The following is a 24,056-nucleotide window of genomic DNA, read 5'->3' on the forward strand; positions in this document are numbered from 1 at the left end:
GCGTGGGTGGGGCGGGATAGCTCAGCGCGAATTCGTGGTGTTGACCGAGGTCGCGTCAAAAGAGCTCATGCGCGATTCTGTCTAGCGTGTTGTGTTGGAGCTCCAGCCCGGGAAGGTGCGACCCATGCTAGCTGTTCTGGGCAGGATCGAAGCAGGGTTCTGGCCGCTAGACGTCATTCTAAACAGCGACGGCTTCTACCTGGAATCCCCTCTTCTCTCCTCCAGCGATAGCAACTGCTGTCAACTGGTATCAACATGGCGCTGATACAGACCTCTCTCATCTGGGTCGCCTACGCCGTCGCCGTGGGGATCCTCTTTCTCATCGCGTCAACATTCGTCTATGTCTACCAGAAGCCGCGCGATCGCGCCGCGGCCGTTACCATTGTCTGTATCTTCACCACCCTCGCCCTGCTCGCAACCGTCCTTCTCATTCCCGTCGACGTCGCTCTCGTCTCATCTACCTCGAGATCCAGTCTAGGCCGCAAGAAGGATTGGGCGACGCCGGAGAAGGTCGACAGCATTGTCTACACCTTGCGCATCGTCTACTACACGCTCTACTCGCTCGATGCGCTTCTCTGCCTTCTCGTCATCCCCTTTACCTACTTCTGGTACGAGGAATACGACGAGGACGCGGCTGAGCACGGCGAGCAGACCGCCGGCCAGCGCATTGCTGGTGCTCTCAAGTGGACTCTCGGCTTCCTCATCTTTGTAGTCGCAATCTTCCTCGTCGGCTTCTTCGTGCCCTTTGCGAAGCAGGCCAAGGACGACAAGCGTCTGGACCTCGACTACTTTAAGCATCTTCTCTCGGAGAACCGTAAGTAGCGACTTCTGTTATTTGTTGACATCGACTAACTCCAGCAGATGGCGAACGCGCTCTATCCTTCGGCCTCGGCTTCCTCATCACCGTCGGGACCGTCCTCTTCGTGCTCTACACCGGTGCCGGTATGGCTCTCCTCCCTGTCGCCATGATCAAGTCCGCGCCATCCGTCTCTGCCCCCACGCTCGCCGCCAACACCGCATCCCAGCTGGAGAACAACCGTGAGCGCCAGAGACAGCTCGAAGGTCGCAACGAAGGCAGCGAGGGCGGACTGGACAGCAGGGACAGACGCGAACTGGAAGCCCTCGTACGCGAAGAGCGCACCCTCATCCGTCGCGAGCGTCTCGCTGCCGAGTCAAGCGGCGAAGACCGCCATTGGATCGTCAAGGCCTGGATCAAGACCGAAGCCTTCTTCCGCCCGCTGAAGCTCATCGGCGGCCTCATCCTGATGGTCTTCGCCCTCGTCATCTTCGCCAGCATGCTCATCACCGGCATCGACAAGGCCAAGAACTCCATCTGCGGCGCCCACTGCGGCTACATCCTCGGCCACATCAACATCTTCCAGCCGCTCAACTACATCCTCGTCAAGTCCGCCAAGGTCTTCCCCATCGACTATGTTATGTTCCTCCTCCTCGTCCTCTTCTTCTTCTCCGCCTCAGTCGTCGGTATCGCAACTGCTGGCATCCGCTTCCTGTGGATCACCATCTTCAAGATCCGCAAGGGACATACTTCGCCCCAGGCTCTTCTCATGGCTACCGTCCTCCTTACGCTCATCACCCTCGCAATCAACTACTCCGTCGCCATGGTCGTCGCACCCCAATACGCTACATGGGGTCCGCAAACCTACTGCGACATGAAGACCAACAGCCTAGACGAACAACCCGATTGCACCGAGCACAAGGACCTCATCAAGGCTTGCAGCGAACTCGCTACCAACCCCGCTGCTCAACAAGTCTGCACGCCCTCCGTCCTCAGCACCTTCATCAACCGCGTCACCATCAACTTCCCCTTTTTCGGCGTCGTCCTCTTCTGGGCTCAATTCGCCTTCTTGGGTGTTTACCTCATCGTCTTCTTGACCACGCTGTTCAAGGCGCCTAGTCTCGACCAGGAACAGATTGATCGTGATCTTGAGGAGGAAGAGGAGGAGGGTCTGCTGGCTAGCACTGGACGTAGGTTTGGTGCTGCGTGGAGTGATGTTACTGGTCGTGCCAGGAAACCTGCGGGCTATGGTGCGACTGATCGAGATGAGAGGATTCAGTAGGTGGTAGTTGTGATGTCTCAAAAGTGGGTGTAAATTGTTCTGTTCGAAATGGAAGGTAATTTGCCATGGATATGCGTGGGATGGTATGTTTGTGTTTCGGTCTTTCCTGTTTCGGTTCAAGTTGTTTGCATTTTATCAATTGTCTTGTCCCTTTAGTTCGTACGATACCTCATTTTGGCGTTCTGTAAGTTTGCGAATACATGTTCAATGTCGTCTTAAAAACACTTCGCAATTCCTTGTTTGTGCACGGCAAAATTTCTTACTGACATCGGCACGCCACTCACTTACTTTGGAGATGCCCGTGGAGCTGGAGCGATGATCGTGGGCATGTATTGACCGTGTTGGCCTTACCTTCAGCTACATGTCACCAATCGGTGGCGTTGCCCGTTTGCAGGCTGCTGTCGAATTTAGTAGGCGAGGTGACTCCGCCTTTGACACGATCGGCCTATGCTGGAAGTTACGGTCACCTGAAATGATTAGTGAGTAAGATACTCAGATACGGTTGTCAAACGCGGATTTCGAGGCGACCGCGCCTTCGAGTAGACCGATTTACGTTGCAAGTCGCGGTTACTTCGAATAGTTTATGACCAGCAGATGGCTGTCGCACGCGGAAGTCGAGGTGACCCTGTCTTTGAACCGGCCGGCGCACGTTGGAAGGCGAGGTGACCGCGTCTTTGCATCGACCGGCATGAGTTAGAAGTCGCGGTCACCTTGAATATCCGTTGAGTAAGACATGGCATTGTCCCTAGGTACATATATATAGCCTCGTCCTGCCTCCCCTACTCTTCTACTCACCCTTTACAGTTCTACCCTTTGGTTTCTTACGCACTTCGTCTTCCTACCTGAACATCAACGTCAATTCACCATGGCCAAACGCAAGCGCGCCTCGAGGTCTCCATCCCCCTCCTCGCTTGGCAAGAAAGAACGCCTCAAGGAACTCCAGGATCCGGCTGCAACTGTGCCTGAAGCTCCTGAAGCTCCTCGCGATCAAGTTCATCATGTTCAGGCCGTTCCTCAAGGCGTTGCTCAAGACCTTCCCCAACATCTTCCCCAAGATCTTCCTCAAGATCTTCCTTTAGGAGTTCAACAAGACACACCTCAAGGAGTTCAACAAGGCTTTGCTCAAGATTTTCCTCAAGTCGTTCCTCAAGAAGATCCTCGGGACCAAATGTAAGTTGTTCATCCTGATAACTGTACACGTAACTGACAGTGTGTTTAGCAGCATTGCTAATACCGCCAACTCTCCTCTGCTTCGACTCCCCGGGGAGATCAGGAATGAGATCTTCGCATATCTCTATACTGACGCAGGCTATGCGATCGAGCTCGATAACGATTGTGCTGATCGCCGTGTCGTCCTAAACGATAATACTGCGTCATTGAGGAGATACTTAATCCGCTTGTTACTCGTCTGCCGCCAGGTACATGCCGAAACCGCTCTACTACTGTATGAGCTTGGAGAGTTCTTATTCACAGCAGAGGATTGGGGTTCTCACCTGGCGGTAGTGGGAATGAGAAGCTTTCTGGAACGATTATCGCCTAGGCAGCTTCATGCGACTGGTAAAATGACGCTCTGGCGACCGGGATGGAATGGTCGTGGCTTCTGGGTACAAACCAGGACTGCCGCAGACTGGCTCGCGAAGCTAGATGGGATGGTGTTCGCCTCTGGCGCTGAGATGTACTTTGGCGTGCCCAAGTACTTGGATATTGCCGATTTCGGTCCATCTGATAACTAGGCGCGGTGTTGCGAGTTGGAACTCGCCTTCTTCATGGGATTGTTTCTGTATCTATCAAGATTGATAGCTACATATTTTCACTTGCTGCAGAAGCTCAAACACTATTCATCCCCTTACTTCTCGTGACATCTGTATGAACATCCGGACCTGAGGTGACGGCACTAGAGTACAGCTTCTTCATCTTTCTACTCAGCATGAGCGCATAGTCTTGCCTTGATTGCAGCTGTCAGCTCGGTACTGCTTTGGCATTTCAGATGAGTCGGTACTGTCCCTGAAGTAGTAATTGATTGGATCTAGTGACGTCACTTGCTTGCAAGCAGTTGTTGGATGTGGAAGCTGCGGCTCTTATGACGGCAGGCTCAGATTAGAAGTCACCCTCACAGGGCCTCACTCTGATTAGTCAGCCCAACTTGGGTGATCTTCTCGACCCTTGCTTCTGTTCTACTCCTCACTCTTACCCCATTTCCATCGAAGAACCAATTGCAATTCGACATGGCCAAGCGCAAGCGCCCAACTACCCCTCCCGCTACCACGCCGTCTGCGAACGAGGAACGAGACGTCAGGGCATCGCGTCACACAGCTGCTCAAGATCGACTACTCAATGCCGAGACCGTTCGCCTTCAAAACATTCGCGATCAAGCTCGTCGAGATCAAATGTAAGATTCCGCTCTTCTTGGCGGAGGGTGCGACTGACCATGGCTAGTACTACGCTCAATGCCGTCAACTCACCTCTTTTACGCCTCCCGGCTGAGCTGAGAAACATTACCTTCGCCCACGTCTACGCTGGCACAGTGTACAGTTTTGACGAAACAACAAAGACTACCGCGAGGACTCAACCGGATTTCATGGGCTGGGTACGCTTACTCGATCCAAAGAGAAGAGTCGGCCTATCTCTGGTCTGCCGCCAGACACTCAATGAGACGATTCTGCTACCCTATGAGCTCGGTACATTCTGCTTCCTCCCCTTGCTTCAGGAAGGGCTTGATGGGCTCAGGATGCTGGAAAGGTTTTTGGAGAGACGATCGACTGCGCAGATTGATGCGATGTGCAACGTAAGGTTCACCGGGTGGTCCCGCGTGTTGAGAACTCATTGGCATCAACAGAGGACTGCTACCTACTGGGTCGCCACGTTGGAGGCTCTGTCTGTCTTGACGGCCGCGACAGGACCTGAAGATGAATCTATCGTCGATATCTCCTCGATTGGACCATCTGATTTGTAGCAGCAGCTGTCAGATTGGAGACAGTGCTCTTTCTCTTCATTGGGACATCTTTTTACTTGATCGTCAAGACAGCCAGCTGAACCTTCTCGGTCGCTGAAATAACTTAGATGCAATCTCACGTTTGAAATTCGATGAATATCGGGATGACGCATCTCTATCTCACGAGGTGATTGAGGAGACTGGGGCGTTCTGGATCGCGAACTTGGCGGAGGGCTGGAAACACGAGCTGCTGGTGAGGCTCAATGCTTCTCTGGCGGTCTAAATCCTGGTCCTTAGATAAAAAGTGCGACACACGGAATGGCTGTGGTGTGATATTCTCCCGAAGAGTCATTGTGTTTCTTTTTCGATCACCAGCTTCTCTGTAGATGTAGTGGCTCAAATACTATCATGCTCATTCCAAGGTTAATCTTCTTGCTTCGCATGATGTTATCAATAGTACTAAGAGTGAGTGAGCGATGAGCATGCAACCTATTCCACTTTGCGCACTCATACAGCGGTAAGGGTAAAGTAGCCGCCACGAATAGCTCTTAAGATATCTCGCTAGCTTATTACCAGTCTGTAGCTCTCTTGCTATGCTTTGCTAACGTAGTGCTGAGACATCTTACTATTTGTGCTAACAGCTTGACAGAACTAGACAACCGTATGACGGCACGATATGCATGCTGCCCCGGGGTTCCTATTTGAAGTTCGCACTCCCCTCGCATGGTCACCCAGCAACGACAAAAACGCGCCTGCCTCTTTCCAGCCTTGGCAGTGGCTTTTACTCTCTTCCTCTTGCACTGCTCCTCGAGCCCTTGTTCCACCGCCACACTTTGCAATTCCTTCGACTACGCTATCTCGACGCTACCGCCCAAGATCGCCATCAATGTCTTCAGCGTCCATGGGGAAGGAAGTGGTTTTCGCTCAAGAGCTAGAGCGACGCAAGCGTGCGCGACTCGACAAACTGTGAGTCTCTCACTCGCTCAGTGCCAGTGCAATTACTGACGATAAATTAGCACCGAGCTCAACGCTATTCATTCTCCACTTCTTCGTCTACCCGCCGAGATCAGAGACATGATCTATGTCTACGTCTTCCGTGATGAGGTTTTCAGGCTTGAGAAGAAGTCCAACCTAGACATTGAAGAGTGGCTACTCAGCGGAGGTGTCAGACCTGCACCCAATGCTACCGATCTGCATACCCAAAAGTACCCCGGAATGGCACTGCTGCTAGCTTCTCGTCAAACCCACCACGAAGCCGCCCTACATCCTTACAAGCTCGCAATATTCGATTTTGGTGTCTCTATCACCTCCGCCTATCGTAAAGTCGGTCCCAAGGAGATGGTAATGAAGTCCTTTCTGAAGGATAGAACGATGGCGCAGGCTGAGATGCTTGGCAGGATGCAGGTCTGTATGGGTGGAGGACTATTTGATATCCAGATCCAGAAAGCACGAGGGAACAAGAAGATGGAGGGCATGTGGACAGGAGATGCGGCGTACTGGGCTGCAGAGTTGGGCTGCCAGGAGTACTTCTCTTAGCCGTTCGGAAGCCATCTGCCGAGGCTTCAAGATCAGTTTTCAGGACGACGCCGACGATGGAGCTTTTGTTAGTAGCTGTACTGTCTCTTAAAAGAATGGCATCCACTGAGCAAGGCTTCAGCAATTCATTCTTCATACTCTCCTTGCTCTTTGTGCACATTGCCGCAGCCGATGTGCGACAATACACTGCTGGTGATGGTCGTAAGCCCTGCGGCAATAAGCCGTTCGGGCGTTAGAACAGTCGTTTTCAATGACGTATTCTCAGAATGGCAACTGCTATGAGGTTCGCACTCGCCTCGGTCACCCAGCAACCACAACAACAACGCGACTCCCCCATCACACCCCCGCACTCCTCCCACACGCGTTGCCACTGCCACGAATCTCAGTTTCGTCTATCCTGCACTCACAACGCCACCTCACCCTCAGCGCATTCAGTCCTCGTAGGCAACGAGATGGCAGACGGAAGTCTTCACAAAGCCGCAGCGGAGATGCAGCTTATAAAAGATGCTGCTCACCGCGACTCGATGTAAGTATGCTCTCACTCACGCCCAGTGGCTCTTTGACCGACTATCGATGCTAGAACGTACCTCAACGCCACCCAGTCGCCGCTTCTTTGCCTTCCCGCTGAGATCCGGAACGCGATCTACACCTTCGTGTTCAGTGATCAGATCTACGAATACAAACCTTCACGCAATGACGGACTCTCGATCATCTGTCGCGCTGAGTATTCGTGTCTTGGTCTGCTTCTCGCTTCTCGACAAGTCCACCATGAAGCCGCCTTGCTTCCCTACAAGCTCGCAACTTTCGTCTTGCATGCAGGTCATGTATGGTATCTTCAAAAAGCACACAAGTTCTTGGCAAAGAGATCGGAAGCCCAACTTTCGGCACTCGGTCGAATGGATCTCATCTATTTTGGGAAGACATTACGTGGAACTGGAGCCCACTTCTGCGACGAACTTGATTATGTGCTCTCCCAAGATAACATGGGCGATTGGCCAGACATGTGACTCTGCAAAGAGCAGCCTTCTATTTGGAGTGGCTAGTACACTGCCGTTGGCGGATGCCACCCGTACCGAAATGGTTGAATTACCTCAAGGAGTTTTGTATTGTAGACTAAACTTTCAGAGTTTATGAAGAAAGAAGATCCTTATACGTCTACTATAATTACGTGATCATTGCCTGATGCCCCTCACAGGATAACGCAGGACATAGGTCGGCTGCCAGAGCTGGCGTTGCATTTGATGCGAAAGTTTCCCTCAAAGTACGTGTCTTGCCGAATTGGTACATCCCGCAGGTGGAGATGTTCGTTTCCCATGACGCACGACTACCCAGCGCCACGACAACGCGACTTCCTCACTGTAGCCTTGGCACATTCCCCGACACTCCCGTCCTTACCTCGCGCGTTCAGCCATCCCTACACCACTCGATCTCGTCTGCCTCACATTCACGACGCTACCTCACCAGCAATGTTTCGGACCTCTTTCGGGATACAGATGCTTCACCGGGCTAGCCGTAGAGCTCGTGTCAAGGCTGCGGCGCGAAAGCGGCTTCTTCGAGAACGCGCCCGGCTTGACGACATGTAAGAGTTCCTTTTCAATCGTTGCAGTCTTGTATAGAGCTAAGATTTTGACTCAAGTACTACGCTCAATGCCGCACGCTCACCTCTTCTCCGCCTTCCTGCCGAGATTCGAAACATGGTGTATCACTACGTATTCTGCAATGAGATATTCAGGCTGAACGAGCACAAATGGTCCTGTACAAAGATCACCACGCTGGTTTCCGAAAACGGCGTCAGTCTAGACTTACCTCGTGTCTCTCGTCAGCTGTGTCAAGAAACAGCATCACTTCCGTATAAACTGGCAGTCTTCGACTTCGGAAATCGCATCGAAGGGTATTCCGCTATGAGGAAGTTCCTGAAGAACCGATCTGAAGCGAATATTCTGGCGATGAGGACATTTGGGTTCTCGGGGCGAAGTAGGATGCTACGCAACCTGCAAAGAAAATATACGAACAGGGAATTTTGGCCGGCAGTTTACTGGGCCAAATGGTTGAGGATTAATTCTGGCCCGCGAGCCTAGGTCGGTTACTCGTTTGCGCTCTCTGGATTCGCAATCGAGAGTGCAAGTCTACCAGCCATGCCGTGTATACTTTGCAGGACCGATCGATGTGGAGGGGAAGAAAGTGTTGTACAGTAGCGCGCTCGCAACAAAATCTATCGGACAGAATCTCGCACTCAGTTCTATTTACCTAACAATCAAAGCCCATCTACATTTCGTCTTAGCAAAGTGGCTCTCACACCCGTGCGCTGCCCCCACATTAGTCCACTTCTACGGCGCTCGTTCACTTCTACGGCGCTCGTTCACTATTACACGCTCGTCCACTTCCTTCCCATACTCCTATACTCGCTCAACCCGCATCAACCCTAATGGCTGGTTCTATAGCTCTCACCCCGTCTCGAAAGCGCGCTGCGCTGGCTACCACCGACGCGCCAGATGCCAAGAAGACGCCCACCTTCGACATCGGTGGCAAGGACGTTGTTGAAGACCATGACGTCAACGATCGCATGTATGTCTACAGCTGTGAATTTTCTTTGAGATATATTGCTAATGTCGCATCGCAGTACCGCACGCAATGCCACCAAGTCCCCTCTCCTCCGTCTGCCCGCGGAGCTGCGCAATCTGATCTACGCTTGCGCTTTTGACAACACTACGTACAACTTCTTCCAGGACAACAAAAAAACAGAGAGAACGTTGTACGCTGAACTATCTACCGAAGACAGTATGAGCCTGCTTCTGGTATCACGTCAAATCAACGCCGAGACCGCGTACCTACCCTATCAACTCAGCACGTTCAATTTCATGGTCTACAAATCCAACAAGAAACAGTGGAAGCCCTATGTGAGGAGGTTTCTGGCTAGGCGTTCGGAAGAACAGATCAAAGCTATGAGTTGCCTGACGGTTCGTCGTTCTATCGATGAGGCAGAATGGTATGCGATGGGGACGGGATTATACTGGGCTGAGAGGCTGAAGATGAAGAAGTTTCGATACATCGTGCGTCATCCATGAGGTACTTGCTAGTATCTACTGGAATTGATAGGCGAAGGTCGGAGCAGCCAGAAAGTTCTCGTAGCAGTCGCTTCTCACAAATCAATTTGATGGGCATCAACGCCGCTGTTCAGTATCAATCGCATTTCATCTTTGAACTGTCACAGATCTCACTGGAAGCTATTAAGAGTAGTGACTTCCGCGAACGATCAAATGCGTAGCGTCGATTGTTGAAGCTGGAAGGCCGCGACATGCACGGTTCATCTAGCATATATTCATAGATGTATTATAAAAGTGGCAGACGTGACTCCACCTTGCAGTAAGATGCGGTAAGCAGAACTACTATATGACATGTGATATATCTCTGTTTCTGCTGAAGGAGTCTTGAGAGATGATAAGGCTCGTTAGAAGGTGTGTTTTCGGCATGACGTGTTGATCTGACTTGGCGTTATTGCCTGATATGGTGTCCTAGCAACCGAGGTGCGTAGGTGTTTACATGTCGTCTTAGCGAGCTCTCGCACAATCCTCCACCTTGCACCTTCACTACTTTACATTCTTCACTCTTTCACTGGCTTCTCAACATTGCCGTCACTCCAAGCGCACGCCAAGATGCCATCTCGCAAGCGCTCAGCGAAGCCCCCAGCCGAGGTGCCCTCCTCTAACAAGCAGCGCGACGACAGGGCTCGCCAGAGAGCTGCGCTTCGAGATCAAGCCTACAAGCAGCAAGGTCTTCGCGATGATGCGCGTCGCGATCAGGCGCTAGTTGATAAGACGCGCCGCAAGAAGTCCGCTGCCCCTAAAGTCACTCACCAGAAAGGTCTTCACCGAACCATGCAAGTCCCCAGATTCACAATGCATGTTCGAAAGCTGATACCTCGCTTTGGCAGCAAGCTCAATGCCACCAACTCCCCTCTTCTTCGTCTCCCCGCCGAGCTCCGCAACATCGTTTACGGCTATGTCTTTGAGGGCAATCGCTACGCGCTTGGTGGGTATTTGTTCACTGGTAAAAGGCCAGAAGAAGGGAACACACTTATCTGGCGAACGTCTCGAAGCAACGATATTGGTCTACTACTCGCTTGCCGTCAGCTTCATGCTGAAACCGCGTTACTTCCTTACAAGCTCGGTGTTTTTCATTTTGAGTTTGAGGAACCCGACTTCGATGAAGATGAGTGGTATGAGGAGGTACTGCAAGACTTCTTCCGTGCTAGGTCCCGAAAGCAGATAGCTGCAATTGCTACAATGCAAGTCAGCACAGAGCAGATGTATGGCACCATGTGGGAAAAGACTCAGACTGGGGTTGAATGGGCGCAAGAATTCCGTGGTTGCTTGCGTGGTGATTCAGAAGAGTACTAGTCAGGGGACAGTATACCTGAGCTTGTATGGATGTCATGAATCGGATCTTTTCCTGGACCACTTTTGCCAGGACTGGAGAGCGACCGTCTGTTCATCTCGACTCGCGTCAAGATACGCCGGGGCTCTTCGAACTAGTTTTACAGGCAGCCGAGTAGCAATACAAACTGCACGTGTTTTGGTCGCTTTGGGCAGAGTTCTCCCGACAGTGCAGATTCTTGTATTGACAACAACACTCATTCGAGAAAACCGAATTGAATGGGTTCTTTGTGCACTTCGACAGTTGAGCGAAGCTAGTTTCGCACTGCGTAATCGTAGTATTGTCCAATTAAGTGGGCCTCGGAATGGTAGCCTACTAGCGAGCTCTCGTAAAATGTACTATCTCCACTCTACACTCTTTTACCTCGTCTCCCACCTCAAACCCACCACGCTTCGCAGAACTTCCAACACCTCAAGCGCTCACCGTCATGGCATCTCGAGAGCGCGGAAAAAAGCCTCGCCTCGGCGCATCACCTACCAAGAACAACACAGAGCGCGATCGTCGGGCTCAGCGCAGGACAGCGGTGCGTGAGCAAGCTCTGCGCGATCAAGTTCTCAAAGAACAAGCTCTTCATAGTAAAGCTCGCCGTGCTAAGATGTTAGTTCCCTACCTCTCCAGCTACATCTGAATAGAGATAACTAACAAGATGTCTCAGCACTGAGATGAACACACTCAATTCGCCCCTCCTTCGTCTTCCGGCCGAACTGAGAAACGTCATCTTCGCCTACGTCTTCAGCGACAACGTGTACCTGTTCGATGGCAGCAATGTGTATCGCAAATACACCGCTTCAACGACTTCATTCGACGAGAACAACCTGGGCGTGCTTGTTGCGTCGCGCCAACTGCACGCCGAGACAGCCCTGCTTCCTTATCAACTCGCCTCCTTCCATTTCAAGTTCAGAGTTTCCAAGGTCGAATGGTCATACTGTGTGGAGAGGTTCGTGAAGAACAGAACTAAAGAACAAGAGCTGGTTCTGGACAAAAACATGATGGTCAGCCAGTTCGGGAAGTACGCAGGAGGTCATCGATACTACCATGGCACATCAGCTTGGGTCAATCCATATTATATGGAAAGGGAACTAGAAACATATTCGAGTTGGGGCCCCGACGAACAGTTGCTCGCGGTCAGCGATGCGGGTATGCAATAACCCAGTGTAGTGACGCAAAGAGAGAGTGGCAGCATCTTCCATCAAGGTGCTGTCGTAAAGACGCAACGAGACAGAAGGGAAACGAGAATTGTTCTTTCGCCGGTCATACGTTAAGTACTTGTTTTAGCTTGTCGAAGTGGCGTACCAAGACTACAGCAGACAGAAAACGAATCAGTGTAGTCTATTCACCATTCGACCATTCGGCCAACGTACACTATATACCCTCGGCTGGTCAGGGAAACATCTTTGCACACAGTGAATCTCTTTCTCAACGTATAATTATCAACAGACGCAGCCAAATATGAACGGCAGTGTGAAAGTGAATCACAAAGGACTCACTCTGAACGATCTCTCTACTGTGCACTTTTCTATGCCACTTTGACAATACTCTATACACTACTTCTACTCTACCTCCTCTCCTCTCCTTCAACCAGGACTCTTCCCACTAACGCCAGATCCCCCACCGCAGCACAACATGTCGTCTTGGAGATTCCGCACACCTCAGGATTCGTTCTACAACCGAGTCTACGCTAGACCCGCCACGTACACGTCATCCCGCCCTCTTGAAGACACCCACACTCCTCAATGTCGAGCTCGTCGCGACCAAATGTAAGAGCCTCAATCCCTAATCTCACGCATGCAGAACTGATAAACTACGTAGAAGTGAGCTCAACGCAGCCAACTCGCCCCTCCTCCGCCTACCCGCCGAGCTACGCAACACAATCTATACCTACGTCTTTAGCAGCACAGCCTGCGGCTTCGTAGACCACAACAACGACAGGGACTTTGATCCTGGTCAGATATTCTCGTTCCATAGGTGCAATTTCGGCTTAGTAGCCACATCTCGTCAGCTCTACGCTGAAACCGCGTTGCTTCCATATAAACTTGGGCTATTTCAATTTTTTCTCCACGGACCGGAAGCCCCGTGGGAAGTTTATGTAAGGGCTTTCATCGGCAGCAGATCGGAGGAACAGCTTAGAGCTATGGGCGAGGAGTTTGAAGTCGTTGGATATGATCCTGAGACCAGAAATGATAGACCATATTGGGGTACTGGGATGCAATGGGCTGACGCATTCGCTAAGAATGATGTGAAGGCATTGTGTCCGGAATGGTATAGACGAAGAATAGGGGAAATCTGAGACCATTAGTGGAGCGTCTATGTATACATGCGGTGGCATTCATCGAGTAACAAATCTATAGGTATTCTAGCTATTACAATTGGTCACTACGTTAGCATCTTTTCTTTCAATTAAAGACATGAGTATACAATAATGTAAATGCCCATAGTGCTTGATTCTTCAGCGAACGCAGTTCATCTCTTCCAAGTCTTGCTGTGTGAAACATTACATGGCGACCGGAGAACTGTAATGAAGGGTCAAATCCGATATAGATCTCCGGATGAGCGACTCGAGGCGGTGCACCCTGCCCTCCGCCGGCAGCTAGTCAAACAACGCTAGCCGCATTCAACAAATGGACCGCCCAGTTGCTCTCGCCTTCTACGACGCAGCCTCGTCGCAAGATCACCTCGCTTTCTGCACCCCAACTCCAATTCATCATGGCACCACGAAAGCGCAAAGCGCCATCCCCGGCGACTGCAGCATCCACAAAAGAGATTCGCGACAAGAGAGCCCGTCAGAGGGTGAGTCGAGATTCAAGTTCATTCGATCGGCTGTAAGTACCATCACAAGCTATGCGCTTGGTCCGCCTGACAACTATTACAGCACCGAGCTCAACTCCATCGACTCACCTCTTCTTCGCCTTCCGGCCGAGCTCAGAAGCATGATATTCACCTACGTCTTTCGTGGCCAATATTATCTTTTCTTAGAAAGGGATGATCACACGGTCACTTGTGGAGAGACATTCACGCAAATGAACATGAGTCTTCTGCTCGTGTCCCGTCAGACCTACGCCGAAACCGGTATGCTCCCGTATGAGCTTGGCACATTCGATTTCCATTTCCAACCGGGCTATCTACACCGGGTTTGTGAGCCATTCGTTCGAGGGTTTCTCAAGAAGAGATCCATGCAACAGGTCGAAGCGATCGTATGCTTACAAGCTCGCGAGCCGAGAGGGAGAAGTTATAGTTGGTATTGGGGCGGGACCGGACTGGTCTGGATCAAGAGATTGGATGTTTGATAGCTTCGTCAGAAACTCACTGGAAGGATATAATTAGTCGCTGCAGACAACATGAATCGGATCTCAGCTGAACTGTTTGAGTCAGAACGAGAGAGCGACCGTATGTCTGCATTGGGGAAGCTTCGAAGTGAAGGAATGAGGTAGCGAGGAACGGTGAAACCTGGCAAATGTCAATCACATGCGCGACCCTCCATTATCGTCGCTTTCTGCAGCCACTAGCTTAGTAGAGAATGCCGCACCTATACCAGTCTGGCAGTCTGCTCCCAACCCACTTCTACTCCCCTCCACATTCAACCGACCCCCTCGCCCATATTACACCACACACAGCACAACACACCAAGCTGTCACGAAAGTGCTCAACAATGCCTTCTCGCTCGAACGGCCAGCCCCCAGCAAAGAAGCGGCGCTTTGAGGGTGCTGAAGAGAGGGCAGCGATTCGACGTCTCCGCGAAAAAGCTCCTCGCGACAAGATGTAAGTCACCCAGCTTTTGCCATTCCGAAAACTAATGTATCGTTTGTAGCACCAAAGCCAACGCGACCAATTCGCCTCTTCTCCGCTTGCCAGGCGAAATACGAAACATGATATACACCTACGTATTCGGCAACAACGACTGGAACTTCGTTGGCTGGAGGACACGAAAAAACTCAGCCAAAGAGAACGACCTAGCGTTACTGCTCACCTCTCGTCAGCTTCATACAGAAACTGCATTGCTTCCATATATGCTTGGAAGGTTTCATTTCAGAATGACGGGAGACTTTCGAGTGGGTGATTTCCTCAAAGAGAGATCCGAAGAGCAGCTTGCAGCCATTGGTAGTTTGGGGCTCATGGGGTGGGACAATGAGCTCGATCAACTCACATATACCCGTGGAACCGGAGAGTACTGGGCAGAAAGGCTAGCATGGGTCTGGAAATAGCTAACTATCCGCCTTCTCTTTGGCTTAATGTCTTCTTTTCTGAACATATGGCGGAGGGATACTCATCGAGGTATCTTCTGAGCAGCGACATCGGCATGCCTGATACATTAGCGGTCAATACTACACCCACTTCACATGCTCGTTCTCCCAATGACTTGACCATGCGTGCGCACATTGTGCACTCTTCAAACGCCAGATGGGCGGCGGTGAGGTGAATATTCCGCTTCACACCTCCGCAGTGACGCTCCCGATTGGCCAGAGCGGCGCATTCCTCTCGCACCTGCGCGCGCACTCAGGGCCCTCACCATGAGTGGCCATGCATCGGGTGACGCGTGTGAAGGGCGCGCATCGACGCGTTTTGTTGTTGTTTTCTTCTCGTTCGCGTTCCGAGTTCTTGACTTCCTCTCACCACCACGACCACTCACTTTCGTGTCGGCGGCCAACTCTTTCCACGCAGGTGTTCTTCGACTGTACAGCTTTGCCAGATTAATTGTACCCCTTACGACACTTGTACACCTCACCCTGGAGCCTACATCGACGTTGTACGAGGTGCACACCCCCTCGAGCCCACCACCGCCATGGCGCCAGCTACCGTCTCGACGCCGCAGAAGCGCAAAGCTTCACTCTCGCACGCCTCGGCCTCGGCTAAGCGTAACCGATCCGTCTCGATATCCGTCAAGGTCACCCACGCGGCCACCGATGATGGCCCCGGCAGCCCAGATCTCCCTGTCGTACTCAAAAACCCACAAGCGTGTCTTGGTGGCATACCGGAAGAACTTCTCCTGAAGATCATGGAGCATGTAAAGGAAGTCGGCCGCGACGACGCACTCTCGAAGCTGTGTCGTACAGATAAGCTCTGCAAGCGACTCGCGGAGGTGGTGATGTACAAGACCTTATGTGCCTCAGGCTCTACGACACACTATAAGAAAACGGCGGCGATGGTCAGCAACCATCTCCTCTCCGAGCACATCCGCAGAATTAGTATCTTCTTCGACGGGGAAAACGTCAACAAGGACGCATGCAACAAGATCTTGGCCAACGCCCACGACATCCAAGAGTTTTACGTGACGGAGCGATTTGACCGCCCCGCGCATACACCGAAATGGTTGCAGATGTTGAACAGCGCTGTTACGCGACCCGTCGGTGGCCATGTCAATCGATTTGCTAAGCTTAAGGAGCTCAAGATCGCTTCCTGCAACCTCTCGGTGGAGGAGCTTTGCTGTGTGTTCCGTCTTCCATCCCTCGAAACACTTGTCCTCGCGGGGATATGTCAAACAACACCTGTTGAGAACTGGTCGGTCCCCGAGTCGAGTAGCTCGATTCGAAAACTTCACCTGGTTGATGCAATGATGGACATTGCTGTTATCGCACAAATGCTCCTCGCGCTCAAGGCCCTTCACAGCTTTGGATACGACCGCAGTACCGGGAGATGGGAGCCATTCGCCGCAGAAGGCAATCCTTTGTCAATCTGGCCTGAGCACTCCTGGAAACTTCTGGGGGATGCGCTGAGGAGACACCGACACTCCTTAGAAGCGGTATATGTGACGGACGATAGTGACGAAGACATCCTGGACCTGGTGTATCCCGGCGGTCGAGAGAACGATACCCTTGGATCTTTCCGAGATTTTCCGAAGCTGAAGTGTTGCCATGTTCCGATAGAGGCGTTCCACGATCCTAGGGCCGGTGCAAGCGATCTCTCATTGTATCTACCACCGCAAGTGGGAGAGGCTGGTATCAAGGTCGCGCCCAGGTATCGAGGCTGTAGATGCGGTTTTTAGAAGGCCGGTCTGGTATGGAGAGTCGTTACGTATCTTTCAGGCCGAGATTTAAGCTGGGGAGGACATCAAGTTGTTTGTAACTTTCGGTGTGTACCAGAGTCTTGTTATTGACCTGGCTGCGTTTTGGGCCTGGCGTGTCATATGAAGGTGCGTCTTCTACAAGTAATTAGTTCAGTAATAATGTATAATGGTTGCAAATCACCGCGTTACCAGTATCGTTTTCGGGTTTGCCCACACATATTTTAGGCGTGTCTTTGTCTGATTGCGACAGCAGCAAGGTGGCCAGTCGCTGACGCGTCGCTGTACGTGACTGCAACTCTGATCGATATCTTTGTGATAATGAGCTTCACCGCATGTGCACGGTGGCAAACATCAGCTAGAGATGCCTCGATCGTGAAGGTTGAGGCAAGCGCGTCGCGTCGCGTCGCAACGTGATGACGTAATATTCGATTCGATCTTAGCGTGGATCGTTCTCGTTCCCCGTGCGCTCACGCGTTCAGAACCTTTACATTCGTGCATCATTTGCTAAACACCGGTACTCAAATTCTACGCATTTCCGGATAGACTACACTTTCTAATGACAGCTATGGTGACCTCTGTACGGCGCGCATCCCCAAGCCCAGCGTCTGCTTGCCTCTGCCCATCACGATGTTCGTGCGCTTGTTGACTTTCGCCCCTGTTGGAGTTGCGCGAATATTTGTTTCTTTCTTCCGCACGTTTGCAGCGACTAGGAAGGCCTTTCCTGGTCTCGCTCACGCTCTGCTGTATATCGCATAGGTATTTCTTCGGCGCGGACGCTTTCCGCCGCTCGCGGTAGGTACAATTCAAGATACGACGCCGCCGAGCACTACCACGCGCAGACTAAGTTCGCACATTCCCTTTTCTATAATCTCCTTCCTCTTATCTCCTCTAGGTTCTGGCTGCGAACGCCTCTCGTCCAGGTGTTGTATATTGGTCCGCATGCCCAGACGCCTTGGAAGTCTTGGGCTCCGCTAGCGGGCCGTGGCAATGATGTTCGCTCCTTTCCCGAGGCCCTCCCCAGAGTACCAAGCCGGATATCTGTGGCGCACCATCTGTATACGAATTTCGCTGCTTGGCAACAGTACTCCACTCAAGAAGTGTATGGACACCTTCCGTATCAAGTTAGCAGGATGGTAGTCCTGACCTTCCGCATGGAGTATGGATGCCAACGGATGCCCAGAGTATATTGCTGTACCAAGACGGTAACATGGTACTGAATGGTCGTGTGGCAAGGCAACGGTCGAGGGCGAGATCTTGCACCATGAGGGTACCACACTCATATATATATACCTGTTGAGGTGCATAGGAAATGTGCTCATTCCAGCTCAATCCTTCTCTTAGCTCCTCAAGATGAAGTTCTCACTCGCTGTGTTGGCACTCCCAGTTGCGGTCCAGGCTGCGCACTACTCCAAGTCGGAGTATGCCTCTGGCGCAATTCATCAAAAGTTGATGAAGTTGAAGAGTGTATGTTCATACTTTGCTTCTATCGCCTTACGATCAAGTACTAACAACTTCTAGGATCAATGGGAAGTTGACGCAGCCCAAGGCAAGCAGGACTCCCAGCAGTGGAAGTCTTTCAAGAGCTTGAAGAAGGGACCTCATGGACCCGACAAGGCCAAGCGTGTCCAATGCAAGGATGGTCTCGCCATCGTCGAGCAGGGCAATGCGAACCAGACGTTCAGGTGTAACAACATGGACCTCTACGACTTTGTCAACCACGCCGATATGGGAGGCCCTGAAGGCCAGGGTAGCTCTTCATGGGGCTGGACCGCTCGCAACGGCCGTGAGTTCGGTATTGTAGGCCAGTTCTCTGGTGCTGCGTTCGTCGAGATTCTCAAGGACGGTCAAATCCAGTACATGGGTCGCCTTCCCGCACAAAGTGTGGGTTCGCGATGGCGCGAGATTCGCGTACTGAACGACTATGTCATCATCGGCTCTGAGGCCGTTGGTCACAACGTTCAGATCTTCGACATGAAGAAGCTTCTGGGTGTTGACCCAAAGACACCGAAGACATTCGACCCCAAGGCCGACCTCGTTGGTCTGTTCGACGAACTGCCCATCGGCCGCACCCACAACGTTGTTGTTGACTGGGACAACGAGTACATCCTCGCTGTCGGTGCCCAGCCCCGAAACCAGACCTGCAAGGCTGGTCTCCAATACATCGACCTCAAGAACCCTAGCAAGCCAACCTCTCCCGGATGTGCTAGCCAGGACGGATACGTTCACGATGCCCAGTGTGTGACCTACAACGGTCCCGACCGCAAGTTCCGCGGCCGCAACATCTGCATCGGCTACAACGAGGACACCATGACCGTCTACGACTCCACTATGAAGAACGGAAACCCCGCCTCTGAGGTCATCTCCACCCTCTCTTACCCCGGTGCCACCTACTGCCATCAAGGATGGTGGACTGAGCGCAACTGGCACCAGTACGTCCTCCTGAACGACGAGCTCGATGAGCAGGAAGCTGTCGGTCCCGCTGCGTCCGGCCGCCCCGTCACCCACATCATCGACCTCACCGACCTCCGCAACCCCAAGGCCACCGGTACTTTCTACGCCACCGACAGCAAGGGCATCGACCACAACCTCTACATCGTCGACGGCCTCGCCTACCAGAGCAACTACGGTGCCGGTATCTGGGTACACGATGTCCGCAGCATTAGCAAGGACCCTACCGGTAAGGGCGTCAAGACCGAGGGCTTCTTCGACATCTACCCCGAGGATGACTCTGTTGGCGGTATCGTTCAGTTCGTTGGTACTTGGTCTCACTTCTTGTTCCCCTCTGGATACATCCTGGTCAACACCATCGAGCGTGGTGCGTTCACCGTCAAGCTCGCTAAGGGTCGCGGAGCTAAGCGTGGTCCTGGCTTCGGTGGAAAGTCCAAGGGCCAGGGCAGATAAACGCCATGTAGATAGTATAACATACAAAAATCACATCTTCATTACTTCAACTTTAGTATGTCTAATATCCACGTTCTGTATGCAAGGGTGTTGAGTAGCTGGTCGTCGCAGGTATGCTTGTCGAGCGGACGAGAGCGAGCTGTCGCAGGCGCATGTTGAGCAAGCAGAGCGCGATTCACTTCTGTCTCATTCATCGTTCTGGGAGAACCAAGGTGAAAGGGCCACGTGCTCCTGCCTATCCATGGATGTCTTACTCAGGCGGAATGTTGCATCTCGTACAAGGAAAAACTGAACAGGTACTGTGCCGTCTACATTAGTATTCCTGATGGATGAATGGAGTCGATGCCGGAGCAGATCCCACAACGCAGTAGTAGTGACGCAGTATAATACACAATAGAGGGCTATACCCTGCCCTTTTCACTCAATAAATCAGCAATGTAGTACGTCTACATTAGTATAAGGGCCGAAGTTTACATATTCTTCGGGGTAATGTAGACTTCTAGGAGGCAGTTGTTCAGTTTTCATATGTATGAGGTGGTTGTGGAACATGTCACTGCGTATAGACCTGCGTCATTCCACTAGCGGCTCTTAGCGGGTGCTCTTAGCGTGTCTAACGAACCGTAGTATAGTACTTTTAAGGCTATTGTGCGCTACATATAGCTTAATTATTAGTATTATATATATAGTAGTAAATATAATATAGCTAGAGACTATAGTATAGTTACTTAAGCTACTTATATATTAAATATATACTTAATTAGGTAACTTATTACTATAGAGTAGTAAATTAAAGCTATAGTTAATACTATAGAAGCTCTAGAGATAGCAATCTTAACTTAGGTTATTACTATAATCTCTACTATTACTACTACTACTTATAGCTTTACTATTACTATTACTACTTACCTTTAAGCTCTTAATATAGTAATCTAGCTATAAAAGCTTACTCTTAATAATATTATTACGTAGCTAGTTTTTTTAGAGTTATAGAGCCTCTATTATAAACGCTCTAAGGTAGTTATAATTATTAGTAATTATTTATTTAGTAGTTAAAAAGCAGCACTTATACTTATAGCTAGTAGTAGAGATAGAGAGAATATTAGTAGCTATCTAGAATATAATTAGGTACTTATTATAGCTAACTTAAAGCTACTAGTACTATAAGTTATAGAGAAGCTTATATTACGCATTTAACTATATAAGTATATTATTATAAAGGTTATTAAAGTACTTCTTAAGCTAGGTACTACGCTTCTAGTACTTACGCGTTTTATTACTAGTAAAGTAGTATATATCTACTACTATTATCTAACTATATAGGTTATTATTATTACTATTAAGTGCCTTACAGCGTAGTAGTAGCAGCAGCTCTAGCTTCTTATTATTTAGCTCTACTACTAAATACTTACTATAAACTTTCTTAATAAAGGCCTCTATAGCTTTTACCTAGTTAGAATATAGCTTCTATTAAGTCTAAAACTAAGTAAGGCGTAAAGTAGAGTAGAGAGCTATTATAATATAATAGTAGCTAATATCTAGGCTAATAATAAGCCTATTAAAGTAGTTATTAAGCTTTTACTTACTATATATAATAGTAGTAGCAAAGTACGCGCTACTACTATTATTAGAGTAATTAAGGTAGGCGCTCTCTATTATATAGTAATTTTATAAAGTCTATAGGTTTATTAAGGTCTACTATAGTAATCTAAATCTAGAGACGCTATTACTACTCTTAAGACACTTTATTATCTTAATAAGTAGCTATAGAAAGTTAATAAGCTACTATATAGCCTTCTACTTCTTCTTAGTAAGTGCGTTAGTAAGTAGGTTATAGGCGTTATTAAGCTATTATAATAAGTTTTATAACCTTATTATAAAGCGCTATATACTATTCTAAAGCTCTAGGTAGTAGAGAAGTATATAATATACTAAGTACTAGTAGACGCCTTTATTCTAGCGTAGCTAGAGCGTGTTATAGGTATATAGAGCGTTATTATTATTAAGTAATTTTTTTTATACTAATAGAAAGAGCTTATAATACTTATAAAACGCGTAGACTACGTTTATAAAGTTATAGAGCTTACTAATAACGTCTTATAATTAAAAAAGCTTATATTATTATATTATAGACGCCTCTATAAGGTTATTCTTAAACTAGTTAATACTTTTACTATATAGTATTACCTTAATAATAAGATTTATAATATAGCTAGCGCAGCGTATATAATTACTTAAAAAGAGGTAGATATTAGAGTGCTAGTTAAGGCCTTTAATAAGCTTACTATTATTATTAGAGGCGTTATTACTAATAAAAGCCTGTAATTACAGCGTAACTATAAACTTATTAAGAATGCTAAGTATAATAGTAGCTTACGTAGTACTAGTGTAATTACTATAGAGGTTATAAAATATAATTAAAATATTACGCTGCTTATATTAAGAGTCTAAATAGTTAGCTAGTTATTATAATAAGTTATAAGTGCTAAGAATCTTATCTAAGAAATGCGCTACTACTCTAAGAAAACTTAGATAATTACTTAATATCTATACGTTAATACTTATACTAATTTAGCTACTTACTATCTATAATAGCGCCTTAATCTTACTTATCTAACGCGTGTAGGTTAATTATATATAGCTAGTAATTATTAACTTTACTACTAGTAGCGCCTTAAGAAGACTAGTATAATTCTAAGTAAGTAGCTCTTATAGCTCTATTAAAGTTATAATATTAAAGCTAATATTCTATAGTATTACTTAGTTAATAAGCGTAGCCTATAGCTTCTTCTTCTTCTATAGCGTGTGCAATACTAACCTATTTAAACTAGTAACCTTTGCAGTAGTAAATAGAGAGCTATATAGTAGCTTATTAGCCTCTAGTAATAGACTTATATTAATATTAATATAGTACTTATTTGCTATATACTTCTTAATATAGTTATAGCTATTAACTACTTTAAGAGCGTTATTAGAGAAGCTAAGATAGTAGCGCTTATATAACTAGAATAACTTCTTCTTTCTACTTAGACTATTATAGCTAATTCTAACGCTATAACGCTAAATTAAGAAGGCCTTATAATTACTAGTAAGCTAGCTCTTATATAATATAGTGTAGCTAAGTCTATATAGCTTAAGACGCTTATTATTATAGTAGACGTAACTAAAGTTTATAATAAAGTTATTACTATCTCTAGCTTTATCTTCTACTTTTAAAGCTTTAAATACTTATAAAGAGATACTTAAAGATATTAGTATTACCTAAAGTAATAGAGCTAGTAATTCTAGTAGCGTAAAAAGATAGTAAGTAGTAGTAGCGTAGTATACTATATAGGCTATAGAAGTTAAGAGAGTAGAGAAAGTAGCGCTAGTAAATTTTCTTATTATATTATATTATAATATAGTATTATATAAAGAATACTAATAAGATATAGCTATTATTACTACTTTTTATACTATTATCTAAACTTAGCTACCTCTTAGCTACTTACCTTAAACGTCTTACAATCTCTATATACTTTTTTAGGCTAATAATCTTATTAACTCTATTAATATATAGCTAAAAAGAGTAAGAATTTTAAATAATAGCGCTGTCTCTAAGCTTATAGAGAGTATTAAAGTTTTAAGCTCTTAGAGCTTTTAAGGTTATAATATATTACTATAGTAATTAATAAAATTCTACTATAATTAACTTATAATACTATAGTAAGCTAGATATTAGCCTTATAATAGCCTTATAATCTTAGAATATATACACTATTACTACTTTAAAATATATATTAAAGATTTAGGCTATACTCTATTATTCTATAAACTCTCTATAGTATAGTAGTTACGCCTATTACTATAAATAGAGACTTTACTATCTCTATTAATCTAATTTTATAAGTGTAAAGCTATTTTAAATTAAGCTTACTTAGCGTTAAATAGCCTTAATAAAGATTAGATTAGAGTGCTATAGGTTTTTTTTTACGTTTAAAATAAACTTAAAATATCTTTTTTTACTTTTTATATTAGCTATAAGTAATAGTAGTAATAACTATAATACTAAATAATTATCTATATAGACTTTTTTTAGCCTTACGCGTAATTTCTAGTCTACTTAGCCTACCTTTAGCTAAAGTCTAATAGCTCTAGGCTATATACTATACCTAGCTATACTATAACTTCTTTACTATTA

At 48.0% G+C, this 24,056-nt stretch overlaps 7 protein-coding genes across 7 annotated transcripts; all 7 read left to right on the top strand.

Annotated features, from left to right (window-relative positions):
• Positions 1-255: 255 nt before the first annotated feature.
• J4E93_004093 (uncharacterized protein) lies at positions 256-2,078 on the top strand (the record flags this gene model as incomplete). Its single annotated transcript, XM_049342022.1, has 2 exons — positions 256-814; positions 862-2,078. 2 exons carry the CDS (start codon positions 256-258, stop codon positions 2,076-2,078), a joined length of 1,776 nt encoding a protein of 591 aa, XP_049200174.1.
• Positions 2,079-5,896: 3,818 nt separating this feature from the next.
• J4E93_004094 (uncharacterized protein) lies at positions 5,897-6,546 on the top strand (the record flags this gene model as incomplete). The annotated part of the gene is made up of 2 exons (XM_049342023.1): positions 5,897-5,976; positions 6,027-6,546. 2 exons carry the CDS (start codon positions 5,897-5,899, stop codon positions 6,544-6,546), a joined length of 600 nt encoding a protein of 199 aa, XP_049200175.1.
• A 2,425-nt stretch (positions 6,547-8,971) lies between these two features.
• Positions 8,972-9,811, top strand: J4E93_004095 (uncharacterized protein; the record flags this gene model as incomplete). Its single annotated transcript, XM_049342024.1, has 3 exons — positions 8,972-9,111; positions 9,167-9,532; positions 9,643-9,811. 3 exons carry the CDS (start codon positions 8,972-8,974, stop codon positions 9,809-9,811), a joined length of 675 nt encoding a protein of 224 aa, XP_049200176.1.
• Positions 9,812-10,199: 388 nt separating this feature from the next.
• On the top strand, positions 10,200-10,943 carry J4E93_004096 (uncharacterized protein; the record flags this gene model as incomplete). The annotated part of the gene is made up of 1 exon (XM_049342025.1): positions 10,200-10,943. The coding sequence occupies one exon, from the start codon at positions 10,200-10,202 to the stop codon at positions 10,941-10,943; it is 744 nt and encodes a 247-aa protein (XP_049200177.1).
• A 464-nt stretch (positions 10,944-11,407) lies between these two features.
• J4E93_004097 (uncharacterized protein) lies at positions 11,408-12,128 on the top strand (the record flags this gene model as incomplete). The annotated part of the gene is made up of 2 exons (XM_049342026.1): positions 11,408-11,577; positions 11,636-12,128. The coding sequence occupies 2 exons, from the start codon at positions 11,408-11,410 to the stop codon at positions 12,126-12,128; spliced, it is 663 nt and encodes a 220-aa protein (XP_049200178.1).
• Positions 12,129-15,757: 3,629 nt separating this feature from the next.
• Positions 15,758-16,957, top strand: J4E93_004098 (uncharacterized protein; the record flags this gene model as incomplete). Its single annotated transcript, XM_049342027.1, has 1 exon — positions 15,758-16,957. The coding sequence occupies one exon, from the start codon at positions 15,758-15,760 to the stop codon at positions 16,955-16,957; it is 1,200 nt and encodes a 399-aa protein (XP_049200179.1).
• A 1,371-nt stretch (positions 16,958-18,328) lies between these two features.
• J4E93_004099 (uncharacterized protein) lies at positions 18,329-19,879 on the top strand (the record flags this gene model as incomplete). The annotated part of the gene is made up of 2 exons (XM_049342028.1): positions 18,329-18,442; positions 18,497-19,879. 2 exons carry the CDS (start codon positions 18,329-18,331, stop codon positions 19,877-19,879), a joined length of 1,497 nt encoding a protein of 498 aa, XP_049200180.1.
• Between the last annotated feature and the right edge of the window lie 4,177 nt (positions 19,880-24,056).

This window comes from Alternaria ventricosa, assembly GCF_023758065.1.
Source record: "Alternaria ventricosa strain BMP 2768 chromosome Unknown scaffold_6, whole genome shotgun sequence".
Classification (NCBI taxonomy): domain Eukaryota; kingdom Fungi; phylum Ascomycota; class Dothideomycetes; order Pleosporales; family Pleosporaceae; genus Alternaria; species Alternaria ventricosa.